Source organism: Halichoeres trimaculatus, unplaced genomic scaffold (assembly GCF_033239565.1).
Source record: "Halichoeres trimaculatus isolate MK-OKI-2021-1 unplaced genomic scaffold, fHalTri1.1 fHalTri1_scaffold_15, whole genome shotgun sequence".
NCBI classification, from domain to species: Eukaryota; Metazoa; Chordata; class Actinopteri; order Labriformes; family Labridae; genus Halichoeres; species Halichoeres trimaculatus.
Genome location: NW_027437193.1, coordinates 6305164 through 6327426, shown reverse-complemented (window position 1 = coordinate 6327426; position 22263 = coordinate 6305164). Strand labels below are relative to the sequence as shown.

The 22263-nt window shown below is 39.5% G+C and overlaps 2 protein-coding genes across 9 annotated transcripts; one reads left to right on the top strand and one right to left on the bottom strand.

Annotated features, from left to right (window-relative positions):
* Positions 1-526: 526 nt before the first annotated feature.
* Positions 527-5769, bottom strand: gpr160 (G protein-coupled receptor 160). 3 transcript variants are annotated; one of them, XM_074688215.1, is made up of 3 exons: positions 5566-5769; positions 1929-2043; positions 527-1833 (listed from the first exon to the last, which is right to left on the bottom strand). In XM_074688215.1, exon 3 carries the CDS (start codon positions 1760-1762, stop codon positions 893-895), a length of 870 nt encoding a protein of 289 aa, XP_074544316.1. In that variant the 5' UTR covers positions 1763-1833; positions 1929-2043; positions 5566-5769; the 3' UTR covers positions 527-892. The 3 variants fall into 3 exon arrangements, with proteins under 3 accessions (XP_074544316.1, XP_074544315.1, XP_074544317.1); XM_074688214.1 differs by having other exon boundaries at positions 527-1830; XM_074688216.1 differs by lacking the exon at positions 5566-5769 and adding an exon at positions 2926-2971 and having other exon boundaries at positions 527-1830.
* nadkb (NAD kinase b) lies at positions 999-22244 on the top strand. 6 transcript variants are annotated; one of them, XM_074688207.1, is made up of 12 exons: positions 999-1063; positions 10270-10542; positions 10646-10729; positions 11315-11444; positions 12795-12903; positions 13667-13752; positions 14204-14306; positions 15572-15732; positions 19654-19753; positions 19900-20057; positions 21219-21301; positions 21426-22244. In XM_074688207.1, the coding sequence occupies exons 1-12, from the start codon at positions 1023-1025 to the stop codon at positions 21583-21585; spliced, it is 1488 nt and encodes a 495-aa protein (XP_074544308.1). In that variant the 5' UTR covers positions 999-1022; the 3' UTR covers positions 21586-22244. The 6 variants fall into 6 exon arrangements, with proteins under 6 accessions (XP_074544308.1, XP_074544311.1, XP_074544310.1 ...); XM_074688210.1 differs by lacking the exon at positions 999-1063 and adding an exon at positions 7039-7179; XM_074688209.1 differs by lacking the exon at positions 999-1063 and adding an exon at positions 7039-7198.
* Positions 22245-22263: the final 19 nt, after the last annotated feature.

Sequence of the window (22263 nt, the reverse complement as noted above, 5' to 3'; positions counted from 1 at the left end):
AACACTTTGTAACAGTCCAAACAGTGACAGCTCTTTTACCTGATATTACTCAGTTTATGCGCATGCTAACATATATGATGTTAGCAGGAAATAAAGGACTTTTAGTCGACTTTTCAGACACATTTTTTTTCTTAATGTAATGTTTTTTTCTTCTAGAATACTGAGGAAACGGATACCTTGATCAGTGTCAGTTATATCTAACCAAATAAAGTCACTTCCTCAAAGCAAAAACCTTGAGGGTGTGTGTATCACAGTTTTTTGTAAACTGTTTTAAGCAAACATGACAGAAAACTTCAGGGTAGTTGTTAAGTTTCTCATTAATTTCATAATTTATGTATATCTTTATTTTTTTGTGGAAGACAACACTTCAACTTGATATAAATGACACGACAAAACAGCAGATTACACAGCTCAAGTTTTGCCCAGTTTAAAAAAGACTTTGACAAAGAAAAAACATCTATGAATCTAGAAATTAATGCACTTCTATGCTACTCAAAATTACAAACATGGACATTATAGGGTTCAAATTTAGAAGAAAAAGATCTTTGGTACTAATCTTTTGGGGAACATACATGGCTTTTTTACTGTGATAAATTTTTATTGGTTATTTTTCCAGCAGCTTTGGCATTGTAAACATAGCATTAGCAGCAATACATTTGTCATTTACCCTGCCACCATCCAACCCCACTTCAGATGGGAGTATGCCTAGAGCAAAAAAATTCAGAAGACCAGAGCATCTAAGCATCTTTAAAAAAATGGTGTAAGCAGTGCTTTGTTTAAAGTTTTGTTGTTTAAAGCCTTTTTGTAATCTTCTATAGAAACACTTCTGAGACGTTCATGTCAAGGCATCTATTTCCATCTTGTTACATTTGTCCTGCGTGTATTTGCAGTGTCATGTCCTGTTCTCTGCAGCCAAGATAAATTTAATCCTCCACTCACAGAAGCTGTCGGGAGGAACTGCTGCCAAGCCCTGCACGAGTTGTGAGGCTGGACAGACGGCACATAAAAGGAGAGCTATCAGGATGCTGTTGAGGAAGCTCAACCAGACAACGTTCAGACCCAGGTATGCAGGTATTCCCACAGGTAGCAGGAAGAGCACGGCGAGAAAAAACAGGAACAAGACCCAAGTGTTAAGAAAAATATGTGTGATTTGGTAAACAGTAGTTCTTTGGTCTGTGTTTTGGTCTTTTGGTAATTGTTTGTTGTACCGAGCATGAAGCGTTGTATAGCCCAGGGAGAGGAGGAGCAACACAACAACCTGCAGGATCTGAGACGTGTGGAAGACCCAGCACTGCTGAATTTGGTTGTAAGGCACATTTTCAAGGATAGGGTTAAAGTCAGACAGCAGGAAGACGAAGACAGCAGAGAGGTACCACAGGCAGCCCGACACAAATAAATAGACAAGTTGTTTGGCTCTAGTAACGGTGCTTTCTAACCTTCGAGTGAGGGACTTGTAATGATCCAAACCTGCCAGAACCACAACAGGCCACTGCAGATTACTGTACACCTGTCCCAGAATTTGAACCAGCAGACACACATGGAACCTGGTGAACTTGACTCCGATGAGGAGGATGTATCCGTCGTTAAGGAGGTGAACGGTGGCGGCAAAGAGAGTCAAGGCTGTGTCGATGACAGAGAGGGAAATGCTGAAAACTCCCAGGAAGCTTTGGCAAATGTGGTTCCTCTGGATCAACACCAGCGCCCAGTTGAGGAGACATTTGACTCCCAGGCTGAGCAGGATGGAGGGGATGGAGATAATCATGGTGTGCGGTGTGGGAGAACTAACCGGATGAGAGGCTGCTGCTGAGGGCCATTATGAGGACTCAGCTGCTGCTGGAGTGAAATGAAGTTAAATCCTTTACGAAAGACTAAAACAGATCTAAATGTAGATTCCATTCAGGTTTTTCTTGGTAATCAAAAGCACTTACCACTTCAGTGTTCCCTGTGTGGACATGGAGGCTGTGTCTCGCCAACTCTTCCTTCCTTCCATTTGGCTTTTGTTTCAGACTCTTGATGTAGTCTGAAGAGTTTTAAGCCCAGCAGCTGAAATGAAACACCCAGAAGAAGAACTGATTATCTATACATCAAGCTTTTCCCACAGCTATTGAGGTTATATATCTCAAAGGTCTTTTATTTCTGCTTCCTCTTTCAGTAATGTTAGATACATTGTGCTGCTGTCCTGTTTTTAAAGCTATGACAAAGAGCACATCTTTCTGTAACAATAGCTCATTCTGCCCCTCCCTACGAGCCAAAACTCAGCCTCCATCAAGGCTCAGTCTGATTGGATAAGATAAAAGTGACAGTGACCCCATGTAGGAAATAGTTAAGCTTGAATTTTGCCTTGACTGCACATGAACCTGCAAAACAGGCCAGTCCTGACCTGTTTGACATCATAAACTCCATTATAATACTGTTGATACGTGCTTTGCTGATCATTCCTGCAGGTAGCTCCAGTAGTTTCAGCTCTTTTTCAGGTGTCACATTTTGAGTAAAGTAAAGCTTTTGGTGCCAATATTCTTACATGGACGGGAAGAGTGTACACCTTTTAAAATGTTAAGATTTCATCCTGTCAAACACTCTTTTTATTTCTAGAATATGAACTAATCAGTCTTCTCCCTGAGTCTGTATTTGTCCTTTGATTATCAAATGATTGTGCACTTTTAACAAATATAAAACACGTAGGCACTACCAGCTCTCCAGGACTATCCTGGACAAAGAGTGATTCCCATGAGCACCATCACCCTTTGTCACAATCTTAACAAAGTGTGCATTTGGTTTGGAGAGCAGATCTTTTAATCTTTTTAACTCTTCTTAGTTCTAGACAACTTTTCACAGGATGCAAAGTGACAAGGTAATGTATTTATAAGATGTTAGCTTAGTTTAGTGTCCAGAAGGTGAGCAGACTATCTGTTTAGTTTTACGCACAGCCCGTTGCTCTGAGACATGTCTGTAACATGCACATAAGTGAATTCAGTGCTCATATATCAACTTCTTTTTGACAATCAAGCTCCAGAGTCCGCCATTACTGCAAAATAAATCAAAGAAATCATTTTCAGCGGAGAAAAAGACAGAACGTGCTTATCAACGCTAAACTTTGCCTGTTGGCATCGTGCCGTCAAAGACACATTTGGTAAATCAATCTGGTCCTGGACAACCCAGGTAGGGAAATAGCATTTCATGTATTACATTCAGGCAAATATCTAGAAGTGGGACTTCTTCAAGATCACTTAGAAAGTCCTCACAGTTGAAAAGCAAACTTTGGGATCTGTGCAGCACAATTAAGCATCAAATGCAGTATTCATCTGACTTAAACTTAAACTGGTTTTGTCTTCAGTGATATTTTTGCTTTTGCTCTTGTGTTTGTCTGGAGATCCTACATGTAACCATGGCTGCATTGTTTCCATGGGAAATCAGCTGTTAGCAGCCTGCAGCATGTCAGTGCTAACTGGTGCAAGGCCAGATGTTTCTCCACAACGAGAAGACATGAGGACAACGTGCTGGTAGTGAGGTGTGAGCTAAGAAGTGACGACATCGACCTGTCCTTCCATCCATCGTTATTGAGAACGTAAGATCTATCTCCAATAAGATGGACGAGCTAGCTGTGCTAACCCAGCAACAGAGGGAATACCAGAAGGCACAGTAGCATCATGCTATTCATAGACCTGGCTAACAGAGCTAACACCTGGACACTTTTTGTACTATACACTGTCATACTTTTGTATTGCTACTGTGAATCCTGAATTTCACCTTGAGGATATTATATTCTTTCAAAGAATTCATACTTCTTTTTCAATCAGATTTTGGGTCTCATCAAATACATTCAATACAATCCACTGTTCACTTGAAAATGAAGATGATAACTCTTTTATTTGCTCTCAACATAACAAAACTACAAAATGTGCTTCCTTCTGTATTTGAGAGAGAGGCCAAAGTTTGCTTTGAAATGTGAGACACTGGACTCCAAACTGGATCAGTTCCTTTTCAGCTAACTGCTGAAAAAGCCTGCGCCTTTTCTTGTGTATGAATGTGAGTGAAAGTGCTTTGTGTGATTGTTTGATTAGTAAAGGGCTTTAAAGTGCATTTACGTGTAATGCACAATGGGGGATGGCCTGACAAAGACCCATAGCTAGCTTCCCTGTTGGTGCTAATACCTCACTGCTGTGTTTGGAAGACACTCACAAAAAATGCAAATTGAGGGAAATTATAAAAACCCAACAGAAACCACGATCAGAGTCCATTGTCAAACAGGAATAGACTGGTTTGCAGTGTGGCTAAAGATGGTAGAGTCCTCTTACATATTGAGTGTTTACATGTTTTTTTAATAAGTAATTTAACCTGACAGCCTACCTCAGGGGTCTGCACCTTTACTTTCATAAGAGCCATTTTGCTTCAGCCCACCTGGATTAAAGTCATTCAGGAGCAATAAAATCTACTTTATCTTCACAATCAAGACAAAAAAGTGTCTAAAATTCTAAAATTAGAGAAATTCTAAATGAGAAGTTTTTGTGTTTATGAAACTGTAACTGTGATGTCTTAATTTTTTTTTTGATCAATTTGCCAATATTTTTAAAAACTTGAAAAATGTATGTAATAAATGTAAAATGCAAAAATATGTACAAATTTAAGACACTTCAATAAGTTGCAAAATTTTTCAAAAATTAAAAAATTAAAAAATTTGTTGAATTAAAAAAAAACCTAATAAATGTGAAAAGTTCCCAAAAATTGCCAAAATTTCATTAGTTTGCAAAAAAATATAATTTCCAAAATTTATAAATTAAAAAAATATGTCAAAAATTGTAATTCAAAAATTAGCGAAAACTTAATTGCAAAAAAAAAAAAGCTTTATTGCAAAAGGTGAATTATATTTAATTATACAAAATCATAACACTGTTTTATTTAGTGTCAATATCTTTAACCATCAATACTCTCTGTTAGAAAGATAAAAACTCTTTATTTCAATAATAGTTTTTAAAGCTACAAGGAGCCACTGCAAAGGAGTCAAAGAGCCGCATGAGGCTTCAGAGCCGCAGGTTGAAGACCCTTGGCCTACCTAAAAATACCAAGATGCAGTCTGTTACCTGTGCTTGTTTACATCGGGGTAGTAGAGCTTTTATAACACTAGCAGTTATGATTAACAGGAACTACAGCTCAGATAATATTTTATGGTCATTACATCAAGTAGGGTTATTCAAGGACTCCTATTGATCCAGGAGGGAGTGATACTCAGCTTCAACAACCCACAAGTTTTTGTTTTATTTTTTCTCCTATTGTTTGATTGAACTGACCTGCACAGACACTGAAAGCATATTGCACTATCACGAGACGGTTTTGTATCATCAATACACAGATATTAGAAACCACTTGAGGCAGCTCAGGATTAAATGTGTGCTTTAAATAAATATAGACCCTAGGAGAGCCTTGTTATGTTGTATTGGTGTAGAGTACAGCTTCTCAGACCCATGTTAATCAAGTCATATACACTGCATCAGCTTTAAACACCACAACACTCTCAAATCTAAAAAATACACATGCAAAGCAGAGGTATTGTTCTCACAGAGCTGTTACCTTTGTGAGTGCAGAGATGTCGTGTTAAATGCAGCTCTGCATCTGTCTTCGTTTCCCTAAATGATGTCATCAAATATGCTTGATCCAGTTTCAGTGCAGCAGAGATATCCAAAGGTCTCGTCCGTAAGGCGTGGCTGACAGAAGGGCTGTCATGTAGGACTTTCATACAACCCTGTTGGAGAGTTTAAAATGAGCATGCACTCTTGGCTTCACCAGCTGGAAAAGGTGTGGTTTCATGATGACTAAGCCTAATCTAACCTGATTATGTCCATTATTATCCTGCCTGCCATTTCCTCCATGGTGGAAATGACACTGATGCATCAATAAACATGCAAATAGAGAATATGATGAACTGAAAATTTACATTTGAAAGCAGAAGTAAGTATTTTGAAACAAGAAGAGAAAACGAAAGAAGAACTATAAAAGTGGAAATTAAAAACATAAAGGAGATGTTTTTATACAAAACACACATAAAACACAGTGGAGTAGTAAAATCTTTAACTATTTCATACTTTTTAGGCGAATGATATATGCGTATTTCTCATTTATTCCTCATATTATTATGATATAATTGGAATGTTCTAATGTATTTTCAGGATTTTGGGCATTTCTGTTTGAACATTTTTTTAAATTAATTTTATGTAATGTATGTATAATGTTGACAGAATATAGTTTTATCAACAGATTTGTGATGAAAAACTATTTGAACACATTGATAACTTAAGCTTACACTTCTGTTTCCTGTTTGAGGAGGCCTTTATCAATCAGTCATTATCCATATGGCACCAAATCACAACAAATATAAACTCAAGACTCTCTACAAAAACATGAAGTCTAGATGTCTTGTTATTTTTTAAGACCCAACATAAAGTCGGATAAGGAGTCTGACTTAATCTCAACCCACCATGAGTAGAACCCTTTGTGGAAAGCTGGAAAGATTTTGAGAAAATTAACGAACATTCTTACTCTGAAAGTTATTACATGAATAGCAAAGGTGTTTTTATTCCCCCAAGAAAGAATGCCTCTGTTTATAGACATTCAAAACAGCGGGAAATTGAAGCTCACAACATGTTGAATGCAGAAAATCATGAAAGGAGCCACTGATGAATACAGAGAGGTGGTGTAGGCAGGGCAAGACACACTCAGTTCAACATTTTTTTCTGTAATAAAAAAAATTACAGAAAAAAATTGTCCCAAATTTGCAAACACATTATGAAATTTTAATTTTGTGTCAAATTGCTGCAAAAGTTAGGCCACCCTTTTTAATTGATAAACAAAGAAACACCTGGCAGAATTCAGAAATGTGTCCTGGGTTATGTTTTGTATTACAAAAACTGTCCTAATGTTTTTGAACTCGCCCTGTGTTAAATATCCAAACAGCTCGTTCAGCAGGCGGCGCTGTTTCTTTAGCTGACCTTACATCCTGCGCAGTAGTCTGTTTACAGTGGTTCCCCTGAACGCATCACTCTAAAACGTCACACCCCCTATCCTCGGGCTCGGGTCATGCACGCGCTGAATATTTTGTAACACACCAGTTCAAGAGTCTGTCGATGCTTTTTGCCTCTAAATTTAGAGTCTAATTACGCTTGATTCTCAATGAACGTGTGGTGAAACGTTTGTTTCTTCTGACACAGTAAGGCTTTCTTTCTTTGGACGGTTTTAGACCGGTTCAGTTGTTAGCTGTTAGCTCATGTAGCTCTGTTACATTAACTGTCAACAGACCAACGGTCACAACGTCTGGGACTATAACGGCTGTTCGGTTTGTTTCTGTGTCAGTTTGATGGTTAGCTAAGAGACATGAGTTCATATAAAGACGGTCTTCCATCTTTAACCGAGGGCTAAGGTCGGTACAGGGAACAGAGTTACTTAAACTGGGAAATAAAAAGCTAATCTTACCTACAGAGCTGCATGTTGCACTCACAACCTGATCACGTAACGTTTGATAATGTGTTGTGTTATTTGAATATGTGTTGCAGAGCTGAAATAATCAACACGATTGTTATATGAATTTTAATTTAGGTGACATTAAACTCAGTGACCCTCCAAATCACACGCACCAACCCGGTGTGTTCAGCCTTAAGGGCTACCTGAAATAAACTAATTTCTGGCTTTTTCATGTTTGTTTATCTTTAATCTGAAAGTTTGATGATTAAATTCAATTAACCAGCTATTATTTTGCTTAAAACCATATTATGTATGATTTTCTCTGGAATTTGTCCATTAAATAAATAGTTACAATTAAGTCTTCATTAAGAAATCAGGATGACATTTACAAAAGTGCTTGTTCGCCTAACTCACAATTCAAAAACCAGTAAAATGTTTAATTTACAATAATAGAAAATAAGAAAACCCACTTTTGTTTAAGACAGATACAGATTTTTGCAATTACTTTTCTAAATAAGGAATAAAACAAATTATAAAAGCAAGTAACTAATTTAAAATTGAAAGTAAGTTTAAATCACTGCTGAAAATAAAGCCTCAAGTAAAAGCATGAACAACTGAGAGTAGTCAGACAAGTGCAGTGGTTTGAAGGTTTAGGCATCCCTCTGAGGCAGCATAATGGTTTACTCTGTCTTCACAGAAAATGATCCCATTGGCATGCCATTCATTTTCTAATAAAAGCAGAGTACTGGGGTATTTTCCAGACAAATAGCAATATTGTATAATTTTATATATTATATATTGTATAAGTGTAGCAATATTAAGTTGTATGAAATTAAATCAGATATGACAACTAGGCTGTGCAAAAATCCAGGCACCTTTGTCTTTGTGTCTGGACCTCCAGTCTGGATATGGTGTCACTGTGCATCGTTCAACAATTCAATGCATTTTGCACAGAGAGACGCTGTATGGGTGAGTGATGCAGAAGAAGCCTTTTCTGCACACACGCCACATACAGAGTCGCTTGAGGTGGAGGTCGAATGAGTCAGTCACAAATTTGAAGTTACTCCAATTTCAACAGGACAACGTCCTAAAACACTCATCAAAATCTACACAGGCATTCATGCAAAGGAACAAGTAGAAATTTCTGGAATGGCCATCCTAATCCCCAGACCCAAATGTCACAGACAATCTGTGGCATGATTTGAAGCGTGCTGTCCATCAAACCTAAGTGACCTGGAGATGTTTTGTAAGGTCCAAAATACCTTTATCCAGATGCTTATTATGGGCTATGAGCCATCTAGAGGCTGTTATTGTTGCTAAAAGAAGGTTGGATGAGTATTGATGTGATTTTTCTGCTGGAGCGCTAAGCCTGTCACGATAACAAATTTTGCGAGACGATAATTTTCCAAAATATTATTGCAGATAAATGATTTTATTGTCAATATTATTTTGAGTTTTTTTCCATTTTTTCATTGATCTAATTACGATAAATGGGATAATAAAGTGAGTACACCATATCAAAGCAAGAAACTTTAATTTCTTAAGAGTATTTAACTGTAATTAAAAGGTCAGGATCTTTTCTATAAAATAAATTAAACAAAAAATATAATAAATTTAACAAACAAGAAAGAGAAAAAAATACAATGAAAATGAAATGGACTCTCTATTAGAAAAAAATACATGTCAATGAAAATAATTAATACTAATCAAAAACAATATAACATAGACCCTGTCTCTAAAGAAAAAACAAAGCTCCAAAAAAAACCCCAACAATAAAAACTATAGCCTAAATAAAAGGGAGTTAATACAGTTCCTGACTTGTTTGTAACATGTACTTTTTCCCTGTCAATCCGTACTGTCTGTCAAACATTTTTAACATTTCTGGCTTTCAACCATATTGAAGGGCTGCATTTCTTTGGCAATGTAGCTGTCTTTGAGTGCCCACCATTTGGCGCTTTTATTTCTATTTACTTTGCAGACCAAAAGCCTCAGTAAGAGCGGATTGTCAAAGAACAAGGCTCCGCTGCACCTCCCCTTCTTCTTCTTCGTCGCCACTATTTTCAAACAAATGCAACAAATCAGCTCGTTGGTGTTCATGAGCTCACACTTTGTTCATTCTGATAAAAAAACAAAATATTCCCATACTGGGACTGTGGCAGGAGGCTTAAGAACCGTATCTTTCGTGTCATCACTCATATTAGCGTGTGTTTCCTCCTTACCCCTCAGGACGCTCGCTTCAGCTCTCTCCGTGTGTACGCGAGAGCAGCCCCATCTTCACCCCAAAGATCGCATTTTTGACTGATGCTCACTCCGCTATAAATCCGCTAAATCCGCTATAGAACCTATGCACCCCAATATTAGGAAAGATAGACGTAGTGAGCCATCTTCTCATTCAGCCTCTTTGGTCGAAAGAGAGGAGGAAAACAAACATGCATGCACGTGTCAGTTTATCGAGGCTGGCAAACTTACCGAGGACGTTTTTATTTATTGTTCTGTTAATTGATTTATTGATTATCATGACAGGCCTATGGAGCGCCCAAATTTATGCACCTGTCTGATTTTGTTTTGATGCTTTTTTCACATTTTCTGTCACCCTAATAAACCTCATTGCACTACTGAAATAATTCTGTGTCCATCAGTTATTTAATTGATCAAAAAGAAATTGCTGATCCAAACACCCAATGAAAATAGAAACTGTCAGGGGTGCCCAAACTGTTTCATACCACTATAAATACAAAAGCACTGTTTATTATTTAGACATTAACTCGTTTCTTTCTCCTAAATGTTTGTGTCGGGTCTTTCCGCCTTGCTTCCCCATAGAATGGACAACTCAGAGTCCAGTCCCCCTTCAGGGCCCACTGCCCACTCCCCAGCGCCCTCTGGTCAGCTGTCCGACTCACCCAGGCCTTCCAAGCACAGGGAGCACCTGTCCAAGTCACCAAGGAGACGTAGGAAGGGGACCAAGTCGCAGCGGCGGGGGGGTGATCATGAACAGCTGCTCTGGGAGATCGAGCGGCGGAGGTTGCCAGGCCAACACGAGCACTTGGAGCCCTGTGGCTCGGCGAGCGACACAGCAGAAAGCTCTCCTAAGAGGTTTGCTCTGCAGGTGGCCAGCTGGTCCACCATGCCACTGTTGCCCCTGACTTGAGGTGATAGTGACTTGACTTCCACCTCTTTTTTTTTTCCCTCCTCGCAGGAGAGCACACTTTCTTCATGGACCGTACCCAGCTACTCACTTCGGACCCAAAGCCTGCATTCTTCCCAACCCAACTTCAGTCATGTAAGCATGAAAGAGTGGAACTTTGTGTGCACAGACTATACTTTGTTTGTGATTGGGGCCGTTGACACAGAAAAGCTTGTGTAACTTTGTTAGATAAGATAAAGATGAGTACGCTGTGATTGGAGGGGACTTAAAATGGGATGGGTAACAGACAGAGGACTGATGCTAAATGTCACTCAGTCTCATGAGTGTTTCCTCGTACTTGAACTGAAACACAAAATGCCTGTCGTCAGCCGCGAGAATGAGGAAGGAGACAAACGGTAATAAGAAGGAAGGTGTACTTTTTTCTGACAGTTGGAGTTTGGACCTCACTCCTTCAGTAGTTTCATAACAGTTAATGAGTGACAGCAGCTGTTGGTGAGATAAAATCCATCTTTACTTTATTTTGAGATGAGGTGAGCTTAAGCTAGTGATAGTGTCATGAAGTATTTGTCAGCTTTTTTTTTTTTTTTTTTTTTTTTCAAACATATAATTGTAACGTTCTTGTGTGTTTCTTTGCTTTTGTTTTTTAACTTTCTGGTGGGTGACTGTGTTTGGATACTAACTTGTACATCTCTGTCCTCTGTGTCTCTTCCTGTGTCCCAGGCACATCCAGGACCCCGCCAGCCAGCGGCTCACCTGGAACAAACCTCCTGTCAATGTACTTGTCATCAGGAAAATCAGAGATGAGAGCCTCGTTGAGCCTTTCAAAGAGCTCTGCCGGTTTCTGGTAGAGGTAAGGAGCACCAGGCTTTAACATGACAGACTTCTTCAGAGACCATGTCCTGAGCTGTTCAGGTGTCCTGTATCACTCTTCATTCCTTACATTCTTGTTTTTACTGAAAAACATTCAGACAATTTGTGTGCTCTGGAGTTCATCACTTTGACTTGACTACCAACTTCTCTCTGACTCAGTGAAGTGACTGAAAGTTCACAGCGGTGTTAAACCAAAACATGTGCAGAGTTACTTTGCGTAAAGTCTGTGTATGCAGATAAGCAGCAGGCTTTAAATAACAAAAATTGCATATATAGACACCACAAGGAGGAACTGAGGTGATGGAAGAATGTAAATGAGCTCTTTATCAAACATCTGCAGAAGCTGTAATGTCTGCAGCTTTTGTAAACACAAAATGTTAATTCTTTAAATTAAGATAATTGAAATGTTTGTGATTTCTTGTGGTGCTTTCAGGGGTCAGAATCTAAAACTGGAATGTTGAAACAGACAGGGTGTGTCCGCACGGGGATGTTAAACAATTTTGGAAACTTTGAGTGAACAAGTTTAGACTTAAGCAAAAACTGTCTCTGCTGTTTGCTGATATGGCTTCAAAGTTCATGTTTTCATTTTGAAGAAGAGTTTGTTTTGAGCCAACACTTAGTTTGACATAATATCATTTGAATGTTTTCTGGTGCTTATCGTGGTCGTACTGTTTGATTGTTTGTATCAGTTTGAGATAGTGTTGTGTCCTGTTAAAAAGGTTTCCTTTATAGTCTCATACTTTGCCCTGACATATAACATTTTTAAGCATTCTTTGTAGATTAAAAATTTAACATTTTTAAAGAAAAACCCTTTAAAACTCTGGGTTTGTGCTGAGAAAATCACCATGTCCTTTATATTAGATTATATTCTCTCTTATCGTATCATGAAACATGCATCCTAATATTATTTCACTGTGTGAGATCAGTCTGTCACTTTTCCCCATTCTTCTTATAGTTTGGTCTGCCAGTGGCCCCCTGAGAGAAAGTTAAACATCGAGTCCAGGAACAAAATGTTCGATGAAACATTTGTGGTCCTGAAGGACCAACAGTCTCAGATTTGAAGTAAAACAAAGGAAATGACCCAGACATGTAGGTTGTCAGTGAGCTTCTCTATAGTTTCAACACCTTTCAACCACATGTTTGCAAAACAAGCCTTGCTTTGTGTGACGACTCGGACAGAGACATCCAGAAAACTCACTTATTTACATTCCATATGAATTCTGTCGCGTTATAGACATTTGACGTACGCTCAGCTCTGTCCAAGAGAGAGCTCATCTGAGAGGTGTGTGTGTTTTGGCTGTTGCCTCTAAAGCGTGTCTCTGTGTCTCAGGAGAAGCAGATGATGGTGTATGTGGAGCGCAGGGTGGCAGATGATGCTACGCTGTTGAAGGACGAGGCGTTTGGCTCCATCCGCAACCAGCTGTGCACCTTCAGAGAGGGTGAGAGTCTTCATGTCGAAGCACACAGCGTGAACACAAACTGATGCTGGGGGACAGTGACACAGCGTTTTACTCCACTATAGTCTTTGCTCTTTTTCTTTTAGTGGAAAACTTAAATTTGCTTCAGTTAAATAATCTGGCTGCTGGGATTTCACAAAGTATCTGTTACACACAGTTGTAAGGTTTTATTTGTTCTTTAGCTGAAACAAAATGTCCTAAACGTGTTGGTGGACAACAACTTGTGTAATCAGTTCACAGGCTGTCATTTTTCTTTAACAGTAAACTTACAAATATCTGAAACTTATATTTATACTCTTAATTCAGTTTACTAACTTTGAGAATGCATCTCCAAATTATCTTTCTTAGTATGGATCAAATATGTACTATGTTCCATAACTGCATGAAAGCTTTACATGTTAAAAAGGAACATGTTTGATAACATTGATCATACTTTCATATGTCTTGTTAGGCTGTGAAAAATACCTGTTTGAACACTGAAACCTTAAAATAACGTCCCTCAACATCTGAGATTTTCTAGATTTGCACTCATCATGCTTTTTGTCTTTTCTCCTCACCTTATTTGACCCCCATTGACTGAGCTGCACAGAGGACACAAAAAGACCCTCCTCAGGCTACGATAGTTAAAATTCTTGTTGTAGAAAATGTTTTGCTTTGTCTTCTCGCGATTACTCGCTTCTATAACTGTGTTTGTCCATTCAATATCAGATTACATGGAGCTCTTCTTGTTTCTGTTTGCTGGCAGGATATGATGATATCTCTGACTGCATAGACCTGATCATCTGCCTGGGGGGAGATGGGACTCTGCTCTACGCCTCCTCTCTGTTCCAGGTAATTAAACCTGGAAGCAGCTGCAGTCAGATGTCTGTTGCTACTTAAAATTGCTTCTAAGTATGGCTAAAAGATGTCAGCATACATGAAATCAAACATCAGACATTTTAAGGTTGTTGCTTTTTATCTTTGAAAATGTGCCCCTGTAGGTCGGCTTTTGTGCTTTCTGTTTTTATTTCACTTTGAAGCGGCTCTTACACTGATCCTCATGAAACACCTGAAAAAGAAAGTAAAGAAAAGATTTCATTAGTTTGGAAATTCTGTGGTAAACACTTTCCTGGCATGTGTTACATCGTCTGATTTCTTAACGTGATTTGAGGAACTGAATGTATACATATTGCCAAAGTGGTTGTTTTGTACAATCTGTAGTTCCCAGCAGATTTTTAGTCAGCTGATTGTGATTGCAGCAGAGCGCTCAGAGTTTTTTGTACGAACTGTTTTCTTTCTGCAGGGCAGCGTCCCTCCTGTCATGGCCTTTCACCTCGGCTCTCTGGGATTCCTGACTCCTTTCAAATTTGAATCCTACAAAACAGAAGTGGCCAAAGTGTTTGAAGGTAGACTGAAGATTTAAACACAGTACTCTTCATAGGTCTGTTTGTGTTTGTCTGAGCATTTGTATTAAGGATGGGCAAGTTCTGGTATCGGGTATTGGGCTGATACCAGCAGCCGATACTCGAGGCAGAAAAAACCTTAGGCTGAGTAAGACCTTCTTGCCAGTAGTTGGCGCTACATTGCTGTGGCTTTAAAACCACGAGAAATGAGCGCCAGGTCCTTTTCAGACAATATAGAATAGAAAATACTTCATTTATCCCCATTGGAAATTCAGGTGGAGCAATCAAGAAAACAAAAGTAAGAAAGTGTATAGAAAGTGCAAAAAGGTAAAAAATAGATGATGACAGCTTGTCCATCATTGTCCAGTTCAGCCAGCCTCCACCTCCACAGGGTCCAGGACTGAGCTTCTTCAGCAGTCTGTTCAGTCTCTGTCTCCTGGATCCTGTCTGCTCACAGCAGGTGAAGTTCTTCCAATGTGGCGTTGGTGTCAGGTGTTAGCTCTGTTAGCCATGTCTGTGAATAGCATGATACTACTCTGCCTTCTGGTATTCCCTCTGTTGCTGGGTTAGTACAGCTAGCTCGTCCATCTTATTGGAGACAGATCTTGGATGGATGGAAGGACAGGTCCATGTCGTCACTTCTTAGCTCACACCTGAGAACCAGCACATCGTCCTCACCTCCTTCTCCTCACCTTGTGGGAAACATCAGGCCTTGCACCAGTTAGCACTGACATGCTACAGGCTGCTAACAGCTGATTTCACATGTAAACAATGCAACCATGGTTACATGTGGGATCTTCAGACAAACACAGGTGCAAAAGTAGTAAAATATCACTGAAGACACAAAAAGTTTGGTGTCCACGACAAACAAATGAACCATACAAAGTAATGATCCACTCCAAATACAAAGATGACAAAAGAGAGACGAAAAAAAATTACAAGAGACGGACAAAGAAGAGAGAGCTGCTGCAACAGGCAGCCAAAAAAAAAAAATTACTTAAACTCTGACAACTGTTAGTTTTATTTTGCACTTTTGTTGATTAATTAAAAAAAAAAATTTTACACTTAGAGAGTAGTTGGTGTTTTATTTTGGACTTAACAGCAGGGTGACTGTGATGTCTTTGTTAGAAACGATCTGTCACTGTTAACTGATAATTGTGGTATCGGTACTCGGTATCAGTGAGTAGTCAAGTGGGAGTACTCGTACTGTTATCAGTCTGAAAAAAAGTGGAATGGAACATCCCTAATTAGTATGTGTGTGTTTTCAGGTAATGCAGCCATCACTCTGCGCAGCCGTCTGAAGGTGAAGGTGGTGAAGGACATGCTTCAGAGAGAAGGCCAGCAGCAGCAGCAGCAGCAGGATCACAACGGACTCCTTCCTCATGGACTAACAAACAGCGAGGCTGGGAAGGTCACCCTGCAGCTACAGGTGAGAACCAGAAGCTCAGCTTTATTTCCTTTTTGTACTTTTCAGGGAACAAGGAAATAAGTGGCTTAAATCCAGAATCACTTCTTCGAAACTCAACTAAGACCACAGAATATTGCAGGGAGTTATTTTTTACTGGAATTGAATCCAGTGTGTCTGGTCATTCCCTGATTGTTTATCTCAGTAAGAGTTTTTAAAGTAAGCTTCTGTCTCTTTAAGGAACCCCACTCCACAAACAAGCCCAGCAAGTCTGGCAAAGATCTGGTGAAGATCTCATGCTGTGTTTTTGAATGTAAAAAGAGCTGACAGAAAAAAAAGGAAATGAAAAGTTCTGAGAAGAAGAGCTCATTTTAACTTTCTTTTATTGTTTTTTTTTGCATTAATTATAAAATATCTTATTACATATTCATAAAGCAATATTTGCACTCAAGCTTAAAGTAAGATGCATGAATAGTGAACATATAAGCTTTACCAGCAGTACAAACAACACAAAAATTACCATGCCTTGTAAGAAAATGGAAATAGAATAATTTAAAAATAGTAATATGTATTTAAACAAAGCATACCAACAGTTAGAAAATATGTAAAAAATAAATAAATCAATAAATAATTATAATAATACAATAACTTAAATAAATATATTTTTCTAAATACAGCAAATAATAATACTGGGAAGAAGAGCTTAAAATATAAAATTAGTATCTTTTATTTCAAGTTGTTAATGCTACTCATTGGTTTCCACTCGGAGCTTTGAAATGAGCAGACTTCACAGAGTTATTAGTCATGCCCTTCAAGCCGATCCTCTGACCATCAGTCTTCCCACAGCAGTCACGGGATGTAACCGCCGTTTAATGTCATTATGATGGAATCGGAGCGAGAGCGCTACAGACAGTCAGATAACCTTTCCACTGACATCAGAGCTCTCAGTGTCTCTATCCATGTCTGATTTCACTGATTCCAGACGTCAGAGTCATTCATCAGTGAAGTGATAAAACAAGGGGAGAGCTGTGTGTATTAATCCTGTGTGGAAGATGCGCTCAGAGCGATGTCATGTTTCTTAATTGGTTGAACTGATCTTCATGGTTTCCAGATGAAGCTTGAAGTAACATTCATAAACAAATTTCAAGTTTTATTCTGCAGTTTATTTACTTTGATGATGATTTTTCATCAGCCTGATTAATCCCCATGATGCAGTGAGTCAGTGAGGATGGGAAAAGCTTCCTGTGTGTGTGTGAGTGTGTGTGAGTGTGTGTGCAAGTGTCTTTGTCCCGATGTCTCATCATGAGCTCGTTCATGCGTCTTTCACCTGTGAGTGAGCCGGGCTGCCATGGCGACAGTCATAACAAAGCCGAAGATATGGGGAGAAAAAAAAAAGTTGAATGTTGTGGAAGTCCCGCAGAGCGTGGTTGCCATGGTAACACTGGCGTCAACGCAGCTGTCTAAGCCTAATGGAGATGGAGCGAGCTCTGACGCTCTCGGTCTGGCACACGGTGTAACTTAACATCATGCCTCAGTGCTGCTGTCAGACACACACACACACACACACACACACACACACACACACACACACACGCACACACACACACACACACAGACATTTGTTTTGGTCTCCCTGTGAACTTGAGTTTGAGCTCAGTGACATCACGTCTGCAGCGTTTGCTCTGAGCTCAGCTGACGTCAGAACATCTGGCCGCCATCAGCGCTCGTGCAGCTCTCCCTCTGTTTGTGTGTGTGTGTGTGTGTGTGTGTGTGTGTGTTTGACTGTGTCAGGTGAGGAACGTGATTTCAGGCTGTCATCTGGACGCCTTTCTGTGTGTGTGTGGTGTTTCTGTCTGTAATCTGGGATTGTGATGTTATCCTGCTTCCATGGTGAGCTGAGTGATTAATGAAATGACAACATTAACTTTCACGTTTTCTGTCTCATGATTTATTCCTGTCATTGGCTTTCACAGGATTATACATCAGTGGTATAAGTCATTTGAGTTTTGCATGAACTTGGTTACTGTAGGGAGGTGTAAAAAATATTGATCCAGCAATATATCTTGATACTTTGGTCTCTGATACAATATCAATATTTCAACTCTGAATATTGATATTTTTGTAAAACTTTATATTTTAGCCAAGTTGGATAAAAAATACTACTTAACCTTTTTTTAAGCTATGTCAGATTTTTATTAGGAACATTGTTTACATTAATTGACATTTATAATTTTCACCAACTGACCACGTCTTTCACCAAATAACTTCTTTGCAACTTAAGTTAAATGTCACAGTAGTTTATGTGAAAAACTTGATGCATTTTATGTTTTTAAGTTAAGAATATGTGTGAAACACTGCATCTGACTCTTTCTAACTGAAAGAGTTACCTTTGGGAAACACTGGAGGTAAAAATAATAAAAAGGAATAAATAAAACCTGTCAGACTAAAATGGTGAAAAAGTGAAATAAAATGAGTAGGTGAATAAGAAGCTTTATAGCACGTAAGAAAAAAAAAAGAAAACAAATTAATTAGGAAACAAACAAAAATAATAATTAAAAACCTTAAGAAAATTAAAAGCAAATAAAACAGTATATAAAGGCAATTATTAGTTTTATATATTATATATTTGAAAGTTGAAGTGAGTCTTGAGCCTCTTCTTAAAAACATAAACAGTCTCTGTGGCCCTGAGGTTCTCCAGCAGGCTGTTCCACAATCGGGGGCCACAGAAACTAAAAGCCACCTCCTCATGTGGTTTGGATCTAACTTTGGGTATTGTTATTAGGCCTCTGCCAGAGGACCTCAGGGTCCCTGAGGTGACTTTTTCCTCACCTCAGATCTTGGTGCCCAGCCATGTCTCCTCAGCGACAGCCTCTGTATGCGTGAGGGTGTATGTATGTCTGTGTGTATGTGTATGTATGTGCATGGGTGTGTATGTAACTGTGTTGCTATGGGTATATTTGTGGGGGTGGGAGGTTTGGGGTTTTTAGGCTATTCATTTGTTTCTTTTTGTTTGGCTTTATTATGTTTTTGTTTTTATCCTCTGTGAGGCACTTTGTGTTGCAGAATGCATTCAGTTAAGTTAAAGTTGATATGGTGAAAGTAAATCTGATAAATATGCCGGCCCAAGACCATTAAGACATATAAAAACTAGTAAAAGCACCTTAAAATCAATCCTGAAACAAACAGGGAGCCAATGCAGCGATTCTAAAACTGGGGTGATATGCTCCCACCCTCTGGTCCTCGTCAGCACCCTGGCAGCTGAGTTTTGCAGTAATTGAAGGGTGTGTAGGTTCTTTTTGGGTAGCCCAGAGAGCAGGGCAGTCAGTGAACTCATCAGCCCATTTTACTATACCATACCATACCAACTTTATGTGTAGAGCACTTTTAGAACCAACCACAGCTGTAAACAAAATGTTGTACAGGTAGATCAGAATAAAATGATAAAAACAGATAAGAAAAACAGACACATCAAAGAAAACATAGTAAAAACAACTAAAAACAAATAAAAGGGAATAAAAGAAAATAAAAAAAGAATAAGACCAAACAAGTCTCGCTGGGGTTAAAAGCCAAAGAATAAAAATGGCATTTTGAAATGAACTGACCCACACAGCTCACTCTGAGAAGCTAATGAGATTTTTTAAGATACATTTTCATATTTCAGTCATTCAGGATCACATCCTCATCTGTTGTGTTTCTGCAGAGTGAAGATGCACTTAAATGTGTAAGAGCAGGTGTGACCCTCAGCCTGTAGGTGGCACTGTAGAAACATGTTTATCAAAATTAAGATCAGAGATGATAATTTTAAACTTTATGTTTTGTCTCAAGTTAAATATTTCTAACAGCATTTTCAGCCTCAAGAAGAGTTTATGCTGTTTGTGAGTTCTAATCTTTGTTTTTCCATGTGTGTGTGTGTGTGTTTCTGTGTGTGTCTGTGTGTGTATACAGGTGTTAAATGAGGTGGTGGTGGACCGAGGCCCCTCCTCCTACCTGTCTAATGTCGACCTGTACCTGGACGGACGACTCATCACCTCAGTGCAGGGAGACGGTAAAGCAGCTCATTCTCTACGAATGGATTTATCTCAACACAAAAACACCACCAACACAAACAGAAAGAAGATTTAATGAAAAAAACTACGAGAGATGTTTATATTAAATGTGTTTAACCTCCTCTCCGCCCTTTCTGTCCTGCAGGTGTGATTGTGTCCACACCCACGGGTAGCACGGCGTACGCAGCTGCAGCAGGAGCCTCCATGATTCATCCCAACGTCCCCGCCATCATGGTCACCCCCATCTGCCCGCACTCGCTGTCCTTCAGGCCCATCGTCGTTCCCGCTGGAGTGGAGCTCATGGTAAGGGATCCTCAGTACTCTGAATATTCAATATTTGTTCAAACTCAGTGAAATCTTGGACAGGTGCTCCATTAACATGTGACAGACTCAGAGCAGCATGTATGTGTACTCTTCGGCTACAGGAGAGTTCAAGGCCGTCGCTCTCACAGTGATATCAGGACCAACATATTACCTCATAAGTTACAGACTGTCTTTATATTCTCTGTTTACACTTAAACTTTTATCCACGCTCACTGAATCAGATCACTCTGATTTACTACAAACAACACTCCTCTTAAAGGGACAGTGCAGGTTTCAAGTCACTGGAGCTTCTGTGAGGAAGTGAAATCTGAAAAGAAATCCGTTCAGAGTGTAAACTAAGATGTTAATATTTACTCTAGTGAGGACAGTTGATATGTAACTCACTGATGTTTGATCCCACTCCAGCTTTGTGACTTCAGAGTTTTCTACAGAGGCTCAGAACTTGTATGTTACAGTTTTTTTATCCATGTTCCTCAAGATTAAGATATTTTTGTTGTTATTTTACAATAGCAGTGTCTTAAACTTTTCTTTAAGGTGTTCTGTGAGGTGTGTTGTGAAATATTGGACTGAGCGTCTCTCAACTTGTCTCAGATATTCTAGTTACAACTCAAAAGATGAATGTAGTGACGCTTTAAAGGTCCCATATTCTGCTCCTTTTCTGCAGTTTAATATGGATCATTGATGTCTTCATGAAATGGTAGTAACATGTTTTGGTCCAAGAAGCCAATAAATCAAGCACAACAGCATTGTTTCCAGGCTCTCATAGCCCCTCTGTTCAGAACGCTCTGATTTAGTGGGCGTGGCCTTCATATGTAAATGAGCCACCGCTGATGCCGCCCCGCTCTTCAGCGTCACTGAGAGCGGCGCCACAAGCTCCGAGTGCACAATGTTTAGAAAACAGCGAAGCTCGTTTACCGTAACATTACAGGCTAAAACAACAGGCTAACCGCAGCTAAAGTTAGCATCCTGAAGCTAACACAGAGACAGGGGGGACACTGAGGAAAAGACCGTCAACAGATTATCACACATGATGCAGCTGCAGTGGATGTTGTGGAGGAATTAGTTACCTGCTTATCTTTGGTGTATTGGTATAATCTTTGTAAGTGTTAGCATTAATCTTCTCACTTCTCTCCAAAACAGATCACCCTCTCCCCTGACGCCAGAAACACCGCCTGGGTGTCGTTTGACGGCAGGAAGAGACAAGAGATCCAACATGGAGACTGGTACGCTTTATTCACGCACTCCACCACCTGCTGGGTTCACGCACTCCACCACCTGCTGTGTTAACACACACGCATCTCCTAACCCAATCAAAGATTAAAATGCTTCTGTTTTTCACGCCAACAGCATAAAAATCACCACATCCTGCTACCCAGTGCCCTCCATCTGCTGCCACGACCTGGTGTACGACTGGTTCGAGAGCCTGGCTCAGTGTCTGCACTGGAACGTACGCAAGAGGCAGGCGCGCCTGGCCGACGTCTCGGACTCGTCGGACACAGAAAACTAAAATCATGAACTCTGAGGCTTTTTGCAACACAAGAGGCTCCGGTTTGAAACGCTGAGGCTGCAGCGCTTTTAAGAGAGCATCTCATCATTACATTCCACGAACAGATCCATGTGTCGCTTACAGGAGGAAGAGCATGTGCCTAAGATAGAAATAAGATAACAGATTCAAACAGTTAAATTTGATAATAATGTGAAAGTAAAATGTTTTGACTGAAGCACTTTATCATCTCTGTGATGATCGGTGTGTTCGCTTCAGGCCTTTCCAGCACGCTCACAGGCAGTAGGTGGATGTGTTCACACAGAAAGCCTGGGTGGATTTATTTAACGCCATATTTATGTGCTATTTATACTTTGTCTTTGTGTCGGCTTTGTGAGACTTTACCTGTGCTTTCGGTCAGCCAGAGCAGACTTTATGACTCCATACGGAAGCTGTGAAGGATTTTATTTATTTCTGAAGATGTTTGAGCTCCAAATCAGACGACGTGAAACAGAAACAAACAGGAAGAGATGGAGAAAAGTATCATGAGATGTTTTTCATCATTGTTAAAAAGAAATGCTGTATTATCCATTTAATTTATCCATTATTTAAAAACGTTACAGAACATCTGCTGGAGTGCTTCACCAGGCCGATCTGTTTGCATTGCATAAATAAATGACAGAAAACACACTTGAATGCTTT

Excerpts from the sequence above, each read along its gene's own strand:
- nadkb (XM_074688207.1), top strand. The coding sequence starts at position 1,023 with ATGCTGTTGAGGAAGCTCAACCAGACAACGTTCAGACCCAG. Across the intron at positions 13,753-14,203 it reads ACGCCTCCTCTCTGTTCCAG|GGCAGCGTCCCTCCTGTCAT; the intron begins GTAATTAAACCT and ends TTCTTTCTGCAG. Across the intron at positions 15,733-19,653 it reads AGGTCACCCTGCAGCTACAG|GTGTTAAATGAGGTGGTGGT; the intron begins GTGAGAACCAGA and ends GTGTGTATACAG.
- gpr160 (XM_074688215.1), bottom strand. The coding sequence starts at position 1,762 with ATGATTATCTCCATCCCCTCCATCCTGCTCAGCCTGGGAGTCAAATGT.